At 32.1% G+C, this 13,840-nt stretch overlaps 2 protein-coding genes across 2 annotated transcripts; both read left to right on the top strand.

The window, feature by feature from the left end:
* Nucleotides 1-633: 633 nt before the first annotated feature.
* LOC125829049 (uncharacterized) lies at nt 634-3,957 on the top strand. Its single transcript, XM_049508328.1, has 3 exons — nt 634-974; nt 3,008-3,104; nt 3,614-3,957. The coding sequence occupies exons 1-3, from the start codon at nt 707-709 to the stop codon at nt 3,684-3,686; spliced, it is 438 nt and encodes a 145-aa protein (XP_049364285.1). The 5' UTR covers nt 634-706; the 3' UTR covers nt 3,687-3,957.
* Nucleotides 3,958-5,039: 1,082 nt separating this feature from the next.
* LOC125829258 (uncharacterized) lies at nt 5,040-6,637 on the top strand. The gene is made up of 2 exons (XM_049508513.1): nt 5,040-5,160; nt 6,254-6,637. The coding sequence occupies exons 1-2, from the start codon at nt 5,118-5,120 to the stop codon at nt 6,472-6,474; spliced, it is 264 nt and encodes an 87-aa protein (XP_049364470.1). The 5' UTR covers nt 5,040-5,117; the 3' UTR covers nt 6,475-6,637.
* Nucleotides 6,638-13,840: the final 7,203 nt, after the last annotated feature.

Below are 13,840 nucleotides of genomic sequence, written 5' to 3'. Positions count from 1 at the left end.
GAGTATATACAACTGAGCTCGCTTGATGTTAAACTTCTAATGTATGTATTATATATCTTGTGGCCAACAAAGTAATTCAAGATACACACTCCTTGGCATCTTCTGATTGTTTAGATTGACTTTTTTTAAGTGACTTATAAGTTAAAAGTCATAAGTTGGTAACCCCTAACTTTTGACTTTTGGCTTCTTCTTTTTTTTAGGTTACTTTTCTTGCTTTAAATTGTGGGTTATTCGAACACTCCAAAACTAAAAAAAAAAGTCACTAAAAATAAACCAATTCAAACCCCGACTAAATCTAGTCCTAAAAAGAAAAATAGAATAGCCCACAATATTATATATCTTGTAAGCTGGTAATGGATCTCTTACCTTACATAATTAAACCTTGGGACAATTATAATATTTTGTTATCATAAGTTATGCATAATATTATTAAAATTAAAATATAACAGCTTACCATTTATAGCTAACATAATTATTTCGAGCTGAAAAGTAACTATTTGTGAATTTTAACGCTTTCAAATCAAAACCAGGCCAACCCAACTTAATTGGGTTAGAACCCAATCTAGAAGCCAAGGCCCACAAGAAGGGTCGGCCCATTTAGTGCCTAGAGTTCTTTTCGAAGGAAAAATGGTGGAAACTGGAAGAACTCGGAGTAGTAGATACTGTGTTAGGGTTTATCATCGTTCTGTAGCAACTGTGTGTGAAAATGTCGTCGTCGTCGAAAACTCTAATTCGGACGGGCGTTTCTCTGATTAGCCGTTTGATGACCCAAAACTTGAGATGTTCAGCACAAACGCCACAAATTGCGAATCCGACACTCACTTCTAGGTTTTTTCCATCTCTCTCCTCTCAGTCTCAGTCTCCGATTCGTCTTGATTTACCCCAGTCCGACGTTGATTCGTTCAAGAAGGTTTCCACTGAAGGTTTCTTATACCCTACTGGCCTTCCTTCACTCCCCTTTTTCCTCCCTGACGGTAAATTCCCTCTCTATATGTCAATTTATACTATACTTTTGCGTAATGTTAGCATTTAGCTGGAAAGTTGAGGTACATAATACTTTTAATATTTCATTTTGTGATACGAAATGGGTTGCGAATATACCTGATGCATATAGCTGAGCTCAACTAGGTTGGAAATTGTAGCATAGTTGAATGATTGATTTACATTTTATTTTTTCTGAGAAGTGGAGCATTTAGAAGTTTCCTCGCACTCTAGGTTGCTAATTGATTGCATTTCGAATGCAATGACAGTTGTTCCAATTCTAGCCTATTGCTTATTTTTAGGTTCACACTAACCGGAAAGTTCGATATAATTAGATCACTGGAAAAAGCTCTTCTTTTTTCTATAGACAAAGATGATATGCCTGACAAATCCATCTAAAGCTGCAGTTTGTACCATGGGTTGATAAACTGTTGGTTAACTGATAGAAGTCACCTATGAAAGTTTCTGGAGCAGCTTGCTGTTCAAGTTCGTTGATAATTACAGTCAGATTAATCTAAAAGTGGGAATGTTGGGTTGAAATTCAACAGAGTCAAACAGGTTGAGTTAACAAAAATATGAGTCATAGTCCAACCTTTTGAAGTTTATGTGTAGGTCAAAGTTGGGTTTCAAATGTATAGAATAATAAGTGATGTCAACTTGCTCAATCCAACCCATTGTGGGGTTGTGCTAATTGCGCTCATAGAACTACAATTTACTTATGGTATGTCTTGATAAACCTTGGTTTGACTTCAATGCTACAGAATTTTGCAACTAATTGTCGAACTTTGAACATTGTGATGTTGGTTTCATCCTCTGAATATTTGTTTCCTTACTGCATTTCGTTTCAATGATGCTTAAATTTTAAAAAGTCAAAATACTATCTAATGCCTATTAAAAGAAACATTGAGCTGTCAGCAACCTCTTCTTCAACCAAAACAGACGAAGAGTTCAGTTTTCTGTGAAAACTAGCTTAGTACTTTTTCGAACTAGAATGGAAAAGGAGCTCTCTTATCTCAAAAGATAAGTGGATTGGAAAAAGAATCACCAACAGGGTAGATGTAACCTGTTAGGTTGCCGATTTTTAGATCATTGTAACATGTGTTAATACATAGTTAAAAAGTATCGATGTCAAATGGGTGGGTTGAGTTGGATTTGGGCGGGCCAAAATGGGTTGGGCTAAAAAAAATGGCTCAAAAGTTACTTGGGATGAAACGGGTTGTGCTAAAATAGGTTGGGTCATGACCCGCACAACTTGACACAATCTTCTTAACTGATTCCTTTCTGCTAAAAGTGGAGATAATTTCCATCCATTATGGTTGCACTATATATACATCCAAACACAGCAAATATTCGATTCGGAAAATTCATTGCACATTCCAAAAACAAACCCAGTACTTGACTTTATATTCTATGGCTATTGCAGTACTCGTGGTTCCCCGCATTCTAACTGGAACTTGGAGAGAGCTCTCTTAAGAAGTTAGGAAACAAGAATTATCTTGATTTGTTACCTTCTAAAAAAAAAAAAAAATTATCTATAATTTAGACAATCATATATAAAGTTGATCAGTTGATAGTTGTATGGAGGCATTTTTTGTCTATTTGGTTGCTTTCTGATGAGTCAAATTTACGTAGATGTTAGACAATTATATTTAGAGTTGATAGCAACCAAATAGACAAAAAAGAGCCTCCATATACTCTATCTTCTTTAGAGTTGATAGCTGTATGGAGTTGCTCTTTTTTGTCTATTTGGTTGCAATACGCTTCTACAAAAGCAGTTGTTGTGTAATTCAGTTTCCTAATGAATAAAAAGCTTGGGTAGTCAGAAATTGAACTTGTTATATAACTCTTAGATGTTTGCACCTTCGTTGGACCGCTAATTATTTTTGTAAAAGCTATTAACAATTGACATTATTATTTGTTATTTCATCTGTATCCATTTAAACCATCAGACTTGCTTACAAAGAATCGTGTAATTAACTTGGTTTTACATGAATACTGCATCATTCTTCTATTTCTGTTCATACAGTTGATGATTCTTCATCAAGTGGGATGCTTTTGTTTCCTAAGAGAACCTACCAACCCAGCAACATGAGGCGCAAAAGGACACATGGTTACTTTGCTCGGTATGCATCTCTCCCTTGCTCTTTAGCTGCCAGACAAATGGGACACATTCTCATGAGAGTAGCATTGTGCACCATCTGGCTCCTATTTTATTCTATTTTAGCTTTTTGGGTCTTTGAGTTGTTGAAGGAATATGTACTAGACCATTTTTGTTTCTCTTCCTGTTTCTGGAAACTGTAGGATTACGACATATAATGCATTCCCCAGAGGCGTATTTAAGTTATTTTAGAACAACTCCAACTAGAGGTAAGTGTACATGAAAGGGGAGATGGAGTCAGAATATCCCATGTACTGCTGGTCTTAATACGTAGCCCAGGATTCTGGTGTGCTCTCATCCTGGCAATGAAAATTAGGTTTTCATTTGCCTCCTAGACTACCTGATCAGCTTAGTCATTTATGTCCAGCTAGTTTCATTTTTCTCGGTTCACTTGCTTTTACAGGAATTTTTTTCTCTAGATTGCTTATGTTATTTGTTGAGTTCTGACTAGCACATATTTTGATCCTTGAGCAGCAAAGCAACTAAGGGTGGGCGTAGAGTTATTGCTCGACGTATTGCAAAGGGTCGATCAAGAATAACAGCATAACAACATTTTTTGTTGCATGGTTTACAAGGTGTACGGAGCAAGGCTAGAAGGCTGGTTTAGGGCATTTCACGGACAGTTAAATAGGTTATGCTGCGACTATTGAAAACAATGGGATGAGGAGGTGATGTTTTGGTGATCCTCAAACTGGATTTTTGTACTTAGGCTCCTACTTCCCAGCTTTGTCCCCAACTCTTCTTAATATTTTTCCAAGCTGGTTTTATTTCCCTTAAAGATATGTTTGATCTGTAATAAGGAATTCTTTTTCACTGTACCTAAGGGTCCTTGAGATTGACGTACGAGCAAAATCTATTTATTGAAGTTGTTATTTTGGCAAGGTCAAATTTCTGACATTTTTTATTGAAGTTGAGGCCTTGGCAAGATTAGACATTGGACATACTTTACTAAAAATTTTACCTTGACAAGATAAAACTTCAAACATATATCTACCGCACATCAGAAATATAATGATTTGTCAATGTTAACGTGAGACATTTGTTGGTTGAAGTAGACTTGTTAGGATGAAATATTGAATATTTTTGTTTGAAGTTTATCCTGATTTGTCAAGGTCAATTGAACACATTTTTTTATTGAAGTTGTGGCCATGACAAGATCCACTTCTTTAGAACATTATACTTTAATTGTTATAAATTCTAAAAATATTGTTGTACAACAATTAAGAAGAAAAAGGAGGAAGAGAATAACTTTCTTTGATTACTTGTATTTTGGGTTCTAATTTAACTTTTGAATATGGCTATAAATTAAACAGGGCGCCTAGTGAATAACAAGGAAGTAAAGTGTGTATAAATTCAGGGGGAGGGAACAACTATCTAGTTTAGGGGGTCATCATTATGTTCACCTTTTTATTTCTTTTTTGCAACTTTACCTGTTTTGGGAATGATTTCAAATGTGTGCCACTAAAATTGAAAGTTGCGTTCGATTTCAGATATTTAAAATATGATTTTATAAAATCCAAACATCGGACATTATTGCCTAAAGTTTGATATGACTTGTCAAGACCAACTTCAGACTTTTTTTGAGTGAAGTTGTGAACTTGACAAAATCAAACCTTAGACTTTTTTTTTTATCTAGCTAACGCTAACTTCAAACATCTTTTACTAATATTATAACCTAGACAAAACCAAACTTCAGTCATTTTTATTGAGATTGTAGCAACTTGTAAATAAAAACCATACTCTTTCATGCACTTGCAAAAATTGGCTAAAACTTCAATCATTCTCTCTATTGGGCCCTTTGGAAATCCAAGTCGAAACAGGGAGCCTTAGCCCGAGGCCCATGTTTTGTTTTGTATTGCACTGATATATTCATCTCCTGGTTAAAATAAAAATAAAAATTCACATCTCCGGTACCTGACGTTCATCGGCTTCTCTCCTCTCCTGCAAAACAGTATCTGCAGCCTGATCAGAACCTGCCATGGCAGAATTTAGAGGCAATGAAACCCCAACATCTACTGCAGGTAAATTTCCTATTCTCTAGGTGTTGCAATCGAAAGGGGTTTCTTAAGGGAATATAAAATATATTGCAAATTAAGATGCTGACTGATTTTAATTACAAGGAAAAACATATTGTACATTTTGCCTAATTCCTCATGTATTCGTGAAATAACTGAACAGAATTTCTTTTTTTTTTTTGCTCTGTTAAGATTGTTCCAATTTGAGCGTGTATGTGGACAGTGATTGCTTTAAAAATTCAATCTTGTTTTATGAATGGATACTGAATTGGTATTTGCGTTGAATATTCACATCCCAATTGTTGTGGTTGTTTGATTTTCTTATATGGTATTGGGTAATCCTTCGCCTTGAAGATTGAGTTAAACTCAAAGGTTTATTTCGTTATTAGCTAAGTTTCATCCCAATCTTGATTTAATGAATGTTGGGACCCTTGTTATATTGTCTATGTTCCAGTTGTGGGGCCTGGGTGTGCGGGGGTGTTGGATATCCCACATTGGTTGGGATGTGGTCCTTTGGTCTCTTCATATGGTGGCAAATTGGCAATCCTTGCCTTGATGCTTGTTTTGGGGATTGAGTTAGACACAAACATTATCTCTTTATCAGGGTAAGGCTCATCCCGATTCTTGATTTGATCAATGTTGGGCCTCAGTATTATATTCTCCACATTTTAGTTGCCAGACTGGGCATACGGGGGTGTTGGATATCCCAGATTTGGGGGGATATGATGCTTTGGTTTAGTTATAAGGTAATCCTCACCACTTCAACTAGATTTTGAGGTTGAGTTAGGTCAAGTTTCATTTGTCTTTCTTTATCATGATCTATGTTGCTTGGACTCTTCAAAATTGTATGTTGGATTCTCCGAAAGTAGTATATTTTTTAAGAATCCGACAGGGGTGCAGCATTGAAACTAAAGAGTCTGCCCAATTTAGATGATGGTAATGGTCTGTCCTTTTCTTCTCAGTTTGTTCTTGTATTCTCTTGTCTGCTGGTAATTGATTTATTTCTGATGCTAATCTAGGCTAGTCTGTTGTTGTACAAACTTAGGACGTTAGATGGTTTATGTTCCTCATTTCCATTTTGATCTCTTTGTAATTTTAGATGTGAAAGATGTAAAAGCACCAAATTTGATTGAGCGCGCAAAGGAAGAGATTGAGGCTATGATTCACCACGATAAAAAACCTCACCATCACAAGGAAACTCATGGAACTAGTGACATTGATGAAAACACCCCAGTTGATGAAGTTAAGGGACCCAATGTATTCGAACGAGTCAAGGAAGAAATTGAGGCAGTTGTACAAAGTATCCACCCTAAGAAATGATCCAACTCTTCTCATGCCATTATTTAACAATATTGGTTTCCCTGTTTCATTCTGATGTACAATAGTTAATTGCTATGTATAAATAGTACTGATTTCTTGGTGTTTACATGGAAGGTGTTGCTATTTGTGACAGCATTTGATGTCTATTGATCTTTTAGAAGGATCCTTGCTGATTTGTTTTGTATAACCATGGTATGACCATGCGTGCACCTCGACTAATTCCATGTGGTACCATTGTTACCTCCCCTACTAGCATGGGTACTGAGTAACTCTATCTACCTAATATTACATAAATAGAAAGAAATCACCAGTAGTATTTTTGCCTCTGTCGGGATTTTAACCTGAAATGTTATTATTCCCAACCCATTTCATTGACTACTAAGCCACACCCCGGGTTGCCTTGCTGATCTTAGTTTCTATGAAATGACAATTGTGTCTTGGAGTTGCCTCGAACTCAACATTCCGATACAGTTGAAACATTTCATTAAGTACTAGAAGGTAGTAACTTGTATGTATTCTAGGAATCGTCAAGTAATGTGCTAGCTGACTCAAACATCACCGTCATCTAAAAAGACAGAAAGAAATGGCAATATCTTCCCATGGTGAAGTATATGAGTCTAGTGAAAAGATCTATTTCTACCCCCACAGCAGGAGTAGCAGTGTTGAAGTGGAGGGTTGAGGATTAGATACCACAATTCGGAAACACTCCCAATGTAGAGGATAAGATCTACACGTCCTATCCTCCTTAGACCTCATTTATGTGATTACACTAGATATGTTGTTAGTGTAATGGTGAAGTCAGGACAGGTTAGACAGACCTAACTCGAAACATATTTCCAGCACGTAGAAGCATTAAGCCAGCTGAAGCTAAACTGGAAACATTTTATCTGCTAAACCTATATCTCCAAAATGTTCTTGTTTGCCAGTGAATTATCCATGCTTATGGAAGTTTCCTAATGTGATTGACTGGACCAGAAAGGAGATAAAAAAAAAGTTGGAAATCACTCGCAGGGCGGTGTATGAAGTTTTCGAATTTTCTTGCTGGGAATAAAGTTGAATAGGTAGGGAAAGAAAAAACTAAAGAGGGAATAAAGGAAAAAGTTTATGTCTAGGTAAAAGTATTCCCATCTGATTAAAAAGTAAAAAAACAGAAGCTACAAGGCTTGCTCTAATGATGTGTGAATTGGGCATACATCATGAGTTCAAACTCTACAGTAAACAAAAACTTGATATGTAATATGGAATATTAAATAGACGGTTTCATTATTCACCAGGTCATGAGTTTGAATTCTATGATAAATAAAAATTTATATGAATTTAACTTTAGAAAGAAAAAAAAGTTTGTTAGCTAACAAAATTCTGGTTGAACAAAACTTATCCCTGACAAACTACATCATATATATGAAGCCTACTCAACAGTATCCAAGACACTTTCCTATCCACAATGCACCTAATTCTATGTTGTCCTACCATAAAATATGGTTAATATTTAGTATTCAAATCATATATTATAAAAACTAGCTACATTCATGTCATCTAAAATCTATGGTTCCTAATATCCTGTTTTTTGGTACCCACGTCTAATCAATTAGGTTGCATCTTGGTCACCGACATAGAAATATTAAACAACAACCAAAAAAAATAAGGTTAAGATGACAAATCGATTAAAATAATTATGTTTGCTAGTTAAATATATCAAGAATTAACAATATACATGATTTTGTATATCATACATATATATTATATATTTTCCCAATTAAATAATGCATTTGAAAATCACATGTAATTTTCCCAGATAACTCTACTACACTAGCCTTAATTGTAGTACATGCCTCCTCTTTTTCATAGTGGCAAGCAACTACTATAGTACTAGCTATAAAGAAGAATAAGGTATAGTCTTTTCTATATATAAAAGTCACAATAATAGGAATCTCAATGCGTGGCATAAAGTCCTCCATGTCGAAAAGGGAAAAAATAATTTTAACTTTCTCCGTCGAAAAATAAGTGTCAATTAAGAAATTCAAGACAAAAAATAGTATTTAAAAAAAAAATTATATTCTTATACTCCGTCTTCATAAACAATGTTCAATTTCTTATTAAACATGATTTTTATTAAAATGACACTTACTTTGAGACGAAAAAGAGTATCTTACTAGGTAAGTCAGTAGGAAGTTTCCCATAGCATTCCTCCTTCTGGAAGTGTTGAATTACTTTGCATATTTCTTCTATTCATATATTCAAACAAGAAAGAGTCGATACATACGTAAATGTATAAAAATAGTTGTGGTATGGGAAAAAATAGAAGTGACAACATATATACTCTATAATATTGTTGTGTAATTATAGCATTACGTGTAAGGAACATTCATGGTCAACGACAATTAATTAAATTCTTTCCTCCCTAAACAAGAAATCAAGAAATAGAAAAGATAGAAAATTAAATACAATTTTTATCCTATATAGGTAGAGACTTATCATCATTTACAATTTAAATTTTGCTAATCTACTATTCTCTCCATCTCAATCGATGTTATTTTAAGTAAATTTATTATGAAAAAAAAGTGATATTTTTAAACTTTTCACTTTATTCTACAATTACAAAAATATTAGGACTTAGCATACGTTAAGATCATTAATTTAAAAGTTTTTATTTATTTTCTAAACTTTACGTCTATTCAAACTACATTGCAACAATTAAAACCGAGTGAATACATGTTATTGTAGTAAGTTAAAGTTGCTTTACATTTTTCTATTGTCAAATTTGCCCTTGAAGTTACGATTACCTTTTTATTACGTTAGCGGTTAGTCATCATATTTGCACCACTGAAGTCAAATAATTATGTAAATTTAAGATACTTCTTTATATGACATGTGAATGTGTGGTATCAATTGTTAGAAAAAAAAAACACAAAAAGAAAAAAAAAACGAGTACGAAGGAAGGAGAGGGGAAAAAGAGGTAGGAAGTTTCTCTGGAGAAACATTTGACTAACTTAGAAAGATACGTAACAAAAGAAATCGAGAGGATGTAAAACAAAAATGTCTATAATTTTAATGTGCTTGAAGCATTAGTTTTATTTCATGTTACATATTTTTCTTTTCAACAGTTAATTTAAACAACGTCACATAAATTGAAAGTATATCGAGAGTACATGGTATATATTATGAATGGCCTAAATTGATCCACTTGTGGCAACTTCAGTAATGGTGAGTTCCGTGCATTTGTATGGCCGGTTATTAAATGCTGCTAATTCTCATGTCCACGTCTATTTCCCATTGACTTAGCTTTAATAAGCCCTACAAATAAATTCCTAACATTAATTTAATATTTGTATTAAAGCTCATTTGTATTTAAATTTGCGTTGTATAAGACCTTATTTGAAGGAAAGTGTGACTATATCTTAAGTTGTTTTTCCACGCTTTATTTATTTATTCAAAGTATAACTTACAGAAATTCTATACATTTGGGAGCTAATTACGTTCTATCCCGAAAGTTTTTTCAATTACAAAAATTTTAAAATTTTCATTGCTCTCGGATACATGACTTGGTTGTACGATACTTTGCAAAAGATACATTACTTAATGAGAAGGGTGTATCCTAGAGGAGATAGGGATGTATTCGAGGAGGATAAAGATGTGTCAGAGAGGATGGAGATGTATTCGAGAGAAGATTTTTATAATTTTTTTAAATGGTATGAAATTTTAAAGATTATAATATCTTAGATTGTGTATTTGACTATTTGTATAACTTCTTCTAATTCGAAGCCCTACTACTCCTAGTAGTACTATAATTTACACTATTTCACCAGAAATTAAATGCAAGATTTCTAGAAACTCATTTTCTAAAATCCTTTTATATTATTGAAAACAAATAGTAAGAAACAAAAATGTACCAAGTATTTCAAAAAAACTGACCAAGCTACTACATTTTGATGTTGAAATGTATGGGCCCAAGCACACATGGGTTGAGTGTTTTTTTTCTAATTAATCAACAAGATGAGAGTCAAGTCCTTGTAAACTTTATATTGGAAATGACAATTAAACAACTTGTAATACCACTCTTACCCTAAACTTGTTAATCACGTTTAGAATTTTTTGGCAAATTTAGAAAAGGATAACACATAAACAAAAAGTCAATGATAAAATTAGTGTGGACCCTTATATGGAATAAGAAATTGACTCATGAAAAAAGAAAGATGCACATAAATCTTTTAGTACCATCAAAGGTTGTTGGGAGAGTCGGATTTTTTTTAAAATTGCTTACACTTTGTTTGAATGGTTGTTACATAGTGTTTCATAATGTATTGTATTGTATTATATTGTATAATTTTAATGAATATAATGTTCGGATAGACTGTATCGTTCTTCGTTGTTACATGATGACTTACGTCATAAATTTGAATGAAAAAAATATTAAGGTAACAACGCAACCACACCAAATCGATTGTTACATAAAATGAGACATTTTGTCGTTATATAACAAAGGATTTAAATGATAATACAAACAATTAAAGCAAACATTGTATTTAAACTAACAATACAATACAACATATAACAACCATCCAAACATGATGTAACTGAAGAATTTCTTCATATAAATATAGAATTTGAGTCAAAGCTATTGCATACCGTCGAATGTAATTTATATGGTGGCCGGCTCCTCACTTGGTTATGTATGGTGGGTAATAAGTGCGTACCATGTACCCCTCGCTCCCTCCATCTTTCACAATTTCTCAAATTCAAGGTCTAAAAATGAATTCGACAAAAAAATTTACTCCCTCCGTCCCTATGTAGTTGTCCACTTTAGAAATGGCACACAGATTAAGACAATAATGATTAGCATAGTAAAATTACAATTTTACCCTTATAGTACAATTTAAAATTTCAAAATAAATTCACTCAAGATAACTAATCAATGCTGGGAAGTTCATAAATTTATTTACTTTATTTATGACAACTTTATTTAAATAAGGGTATAATAGGAAAAAAATTGTTGTCTTTTCTTGATTTGTCAAAATGGACAACTAAATAGGGACAACTAAAAGAGGAAATATGGACAACTAAATAGGGACGAAGGAAGTATTGTTTACGTATATATGATTAAAATTATTTTTTATATAGATATAATAGATATCAAATTCTCTTCAAATTTTTAATCATATAATAAGATTTTCTAGCGTGAATCTAAATTAGTTACATCAAAAGAGAAGAAGAATTGATAATGAAAATGAGTCGTGTCCTTTAAATCAATTCTTAATAAATAATCAATTTAAATGAAGAGTTCGATTAATTTGGTGTAGTGGGAGGCCTTAACTGTAGGTCCCAAACCTTAACTTCTCCAACGACCCTATTTAATATTTACTCAATAACGTACCACTACAAGAATTAGACGAACATTTAATTTAATTAATCAATTCTTAATACTAATATGCTCTCTCCAAATAAACTTTGTCAACTACTATTAGAAAATAATAATGTACTAAAACTTAATCCTTTCTCCGTTTCTTTTTATATGTCATTTTTAATATAAATTGTTGGTCCATAATGGAGTACTTGTCATTTCATAAAATCAATGTATAAATTACGATACTTTTTCTTTTATATCCTTGATATTTAATTAGTCTTGAAAATAAATATTTGAGCAGCCTAGAAAAATTAATAGTAATTAATGTTCATTGTAATTACTTCATACATTGATTAATTACTCTCACAATTGCATTATCCTATAAAATCTGAGTTCGAAAAAGAAATCCCAATAAACAAATTTAAAATAAAAGATGAATTTATTTATTAGTTATTGAAAAGTTGACTTAAAAAAATTATTAAATAAGGATAGAACTGTAAATTTACTTAATTTCTTAATGCAAGAGAAATCTAAAAAGATGACATATAAAAATGAACGGAGAAAGTAATACTTCTGAACTACTCAAAAACCAAATAAAGAAATTGATCAACTCCCTTTGGTTCAAATATTTGTGTCTCTAGCAAACTAAATTTATTTCAGAATATTTGATGTCTAAAACTATTAAGTATATGTTTTCTCAAATTTATCATCTTTGTTCCAATTGGTATATAATTAAGTAAGATGTTTAATCAATGAAGAATTTTCTAAAGATACGTTTGAAAATAATTATTTATATTTTAGTGGGATAAAATTACTACAAATTAATTTTATCGAGTTCAAATATCAGAAGAATAAGATTATTAGATGACAAATGACAGCTTACATGACGTAGATTTATGTTGCAAACAAAAAAAATACGATTATTCTTAAATTCTAGGTAGGATTTTATACCTTGTAAGTTGTAAATAAATAGCCTACAGAAAGAGACCTACTTTTTGTTTTGTTTTTATCTTTCTGGCCAAAATTTTAAATTTTATACGAAAGTTCAGTACATACTACATATCAGGTAGGGGTGTGAACTATTTGGATTAAATCGAATAATCAAATCAAATCAAATCGAATTTTTATTTGGATTGGTTTTTTGGTTTTTCGGATTGATTTTGGATTAATAAATTACTTTGTTTGATTTCGGATTTTCAAAAATAAAAACCGAAAAAACCGAAGTGTATATATATATATATATATATATATTGTTTAGGTTTAGAATTAAGTTGGAGTTAACCACTTTGGTCCCTTTTGGTTATTGCCTTTCATGATGATTACATTTATATTTTATGTTTGAATTACATCTATAGTAGGTATATTTATAAGTATTGTATTTTAAGTTTTACTTATGATTTATATTAGAAAGTATATTTAAGAGATTAAATATTATTACTTTGGTTATGTTATTAATTATTGACATAACCGAATAACCAAACAGAAAAAAGCCGAACCGCATAGAAGAAAACCAAACCAAACCAAACCAAATTTATTTTGGATTAGACTGGGTTACACTTTTACAAAATCAAAAACCGAAAAATCCAAACTGAATAGTGCAAAACCAAACCGAAAAACCGAATGCACACCCCTAAATTACCATGTGCAAGAAAAAAGGGGAAAAAAACATTGTAGAGTAATACGGATCCGGCTCCTATCCATTTTTATTCTCTCCATTTTCTCCAAGTTGTTGCTTAGATGTGAGACACATGGCATAGATAAAAATTAATGGCTAAGATTTAATTGATTAAAAAAAAATCTAATTATGATTTAGATAATTAATATTTCATAAGAAAAATAATAATAACATAATCATAAGTCATAACAATATAATATCTTGCCCATAAATATATTATAAAAACTTTTCTCTTTTCTATTTTTTTTCCTACACGAGTATTTATCTTCCGTTTTTTTTTAAAAAAAAACTAAGTGTTAGATAGCAAATTTGAATATTCACTTTAAAACTAGTTTACATATAATTAATAG

Source organism: Solanum verrucosum, unplaced genomic scaffold (genome assembly GCF_900185275.1).
Source record: "Solanum verrucosum unplaced genomic scaffold, falcon-dt-bn FXZP01000102.1, whole genome shotgun sequence".
In the NCBI taxonomy this organism is placed as follows: domain Eukaryota; kingdom Viridiplantae; phylum Streptophyta; class Magnoliopsida; order Solanales; family Solanaceae; genus Solanum; species Solanum verrucosum.
Note: the sequence above shows the minus strand (reverse complement) of the source record. Positions and strands in the feature narration are given on the sequence as shown.

Bases quoted from the DNA above. Each gene is read 5' to 3' on its own strand.
- LOC125829049 (XM_049508328.1), top strand. From the start codon at position 707: ATGTCGTCGTCGTCGAAAACTCTAATTCGGACGGGCGTTTCTCTGATT. The intron at 975-3,007 runs GTAAATTCCCTC...CTGTTCATACAG, and splicing joins CCCCTTTTTCCTCCCTGACG to TTGATGATTCTTCATCAAGT. The intron at 3,105-3,613 runs GTATGCATCTCT...ATCCTTGAGCAG, and splicing joins ACACATGGTTACTTTGCTCG to CAAAGCAACTAAGGGTGGGC.
- LOC125829258 (XM_049508513.1), top strand. From the start codon at position 5,118: ATGGCAGAATTTAGAGGCAATGAAACCCCAACATCTACTGCAG. The intron at 5,161-6,253 runs GTAAATTTCCTA...TTGTAATTTTAG, and splicing joins AACCCCAACATCTACTGCAG to ATGTGAAAGATGTAAAAGCA.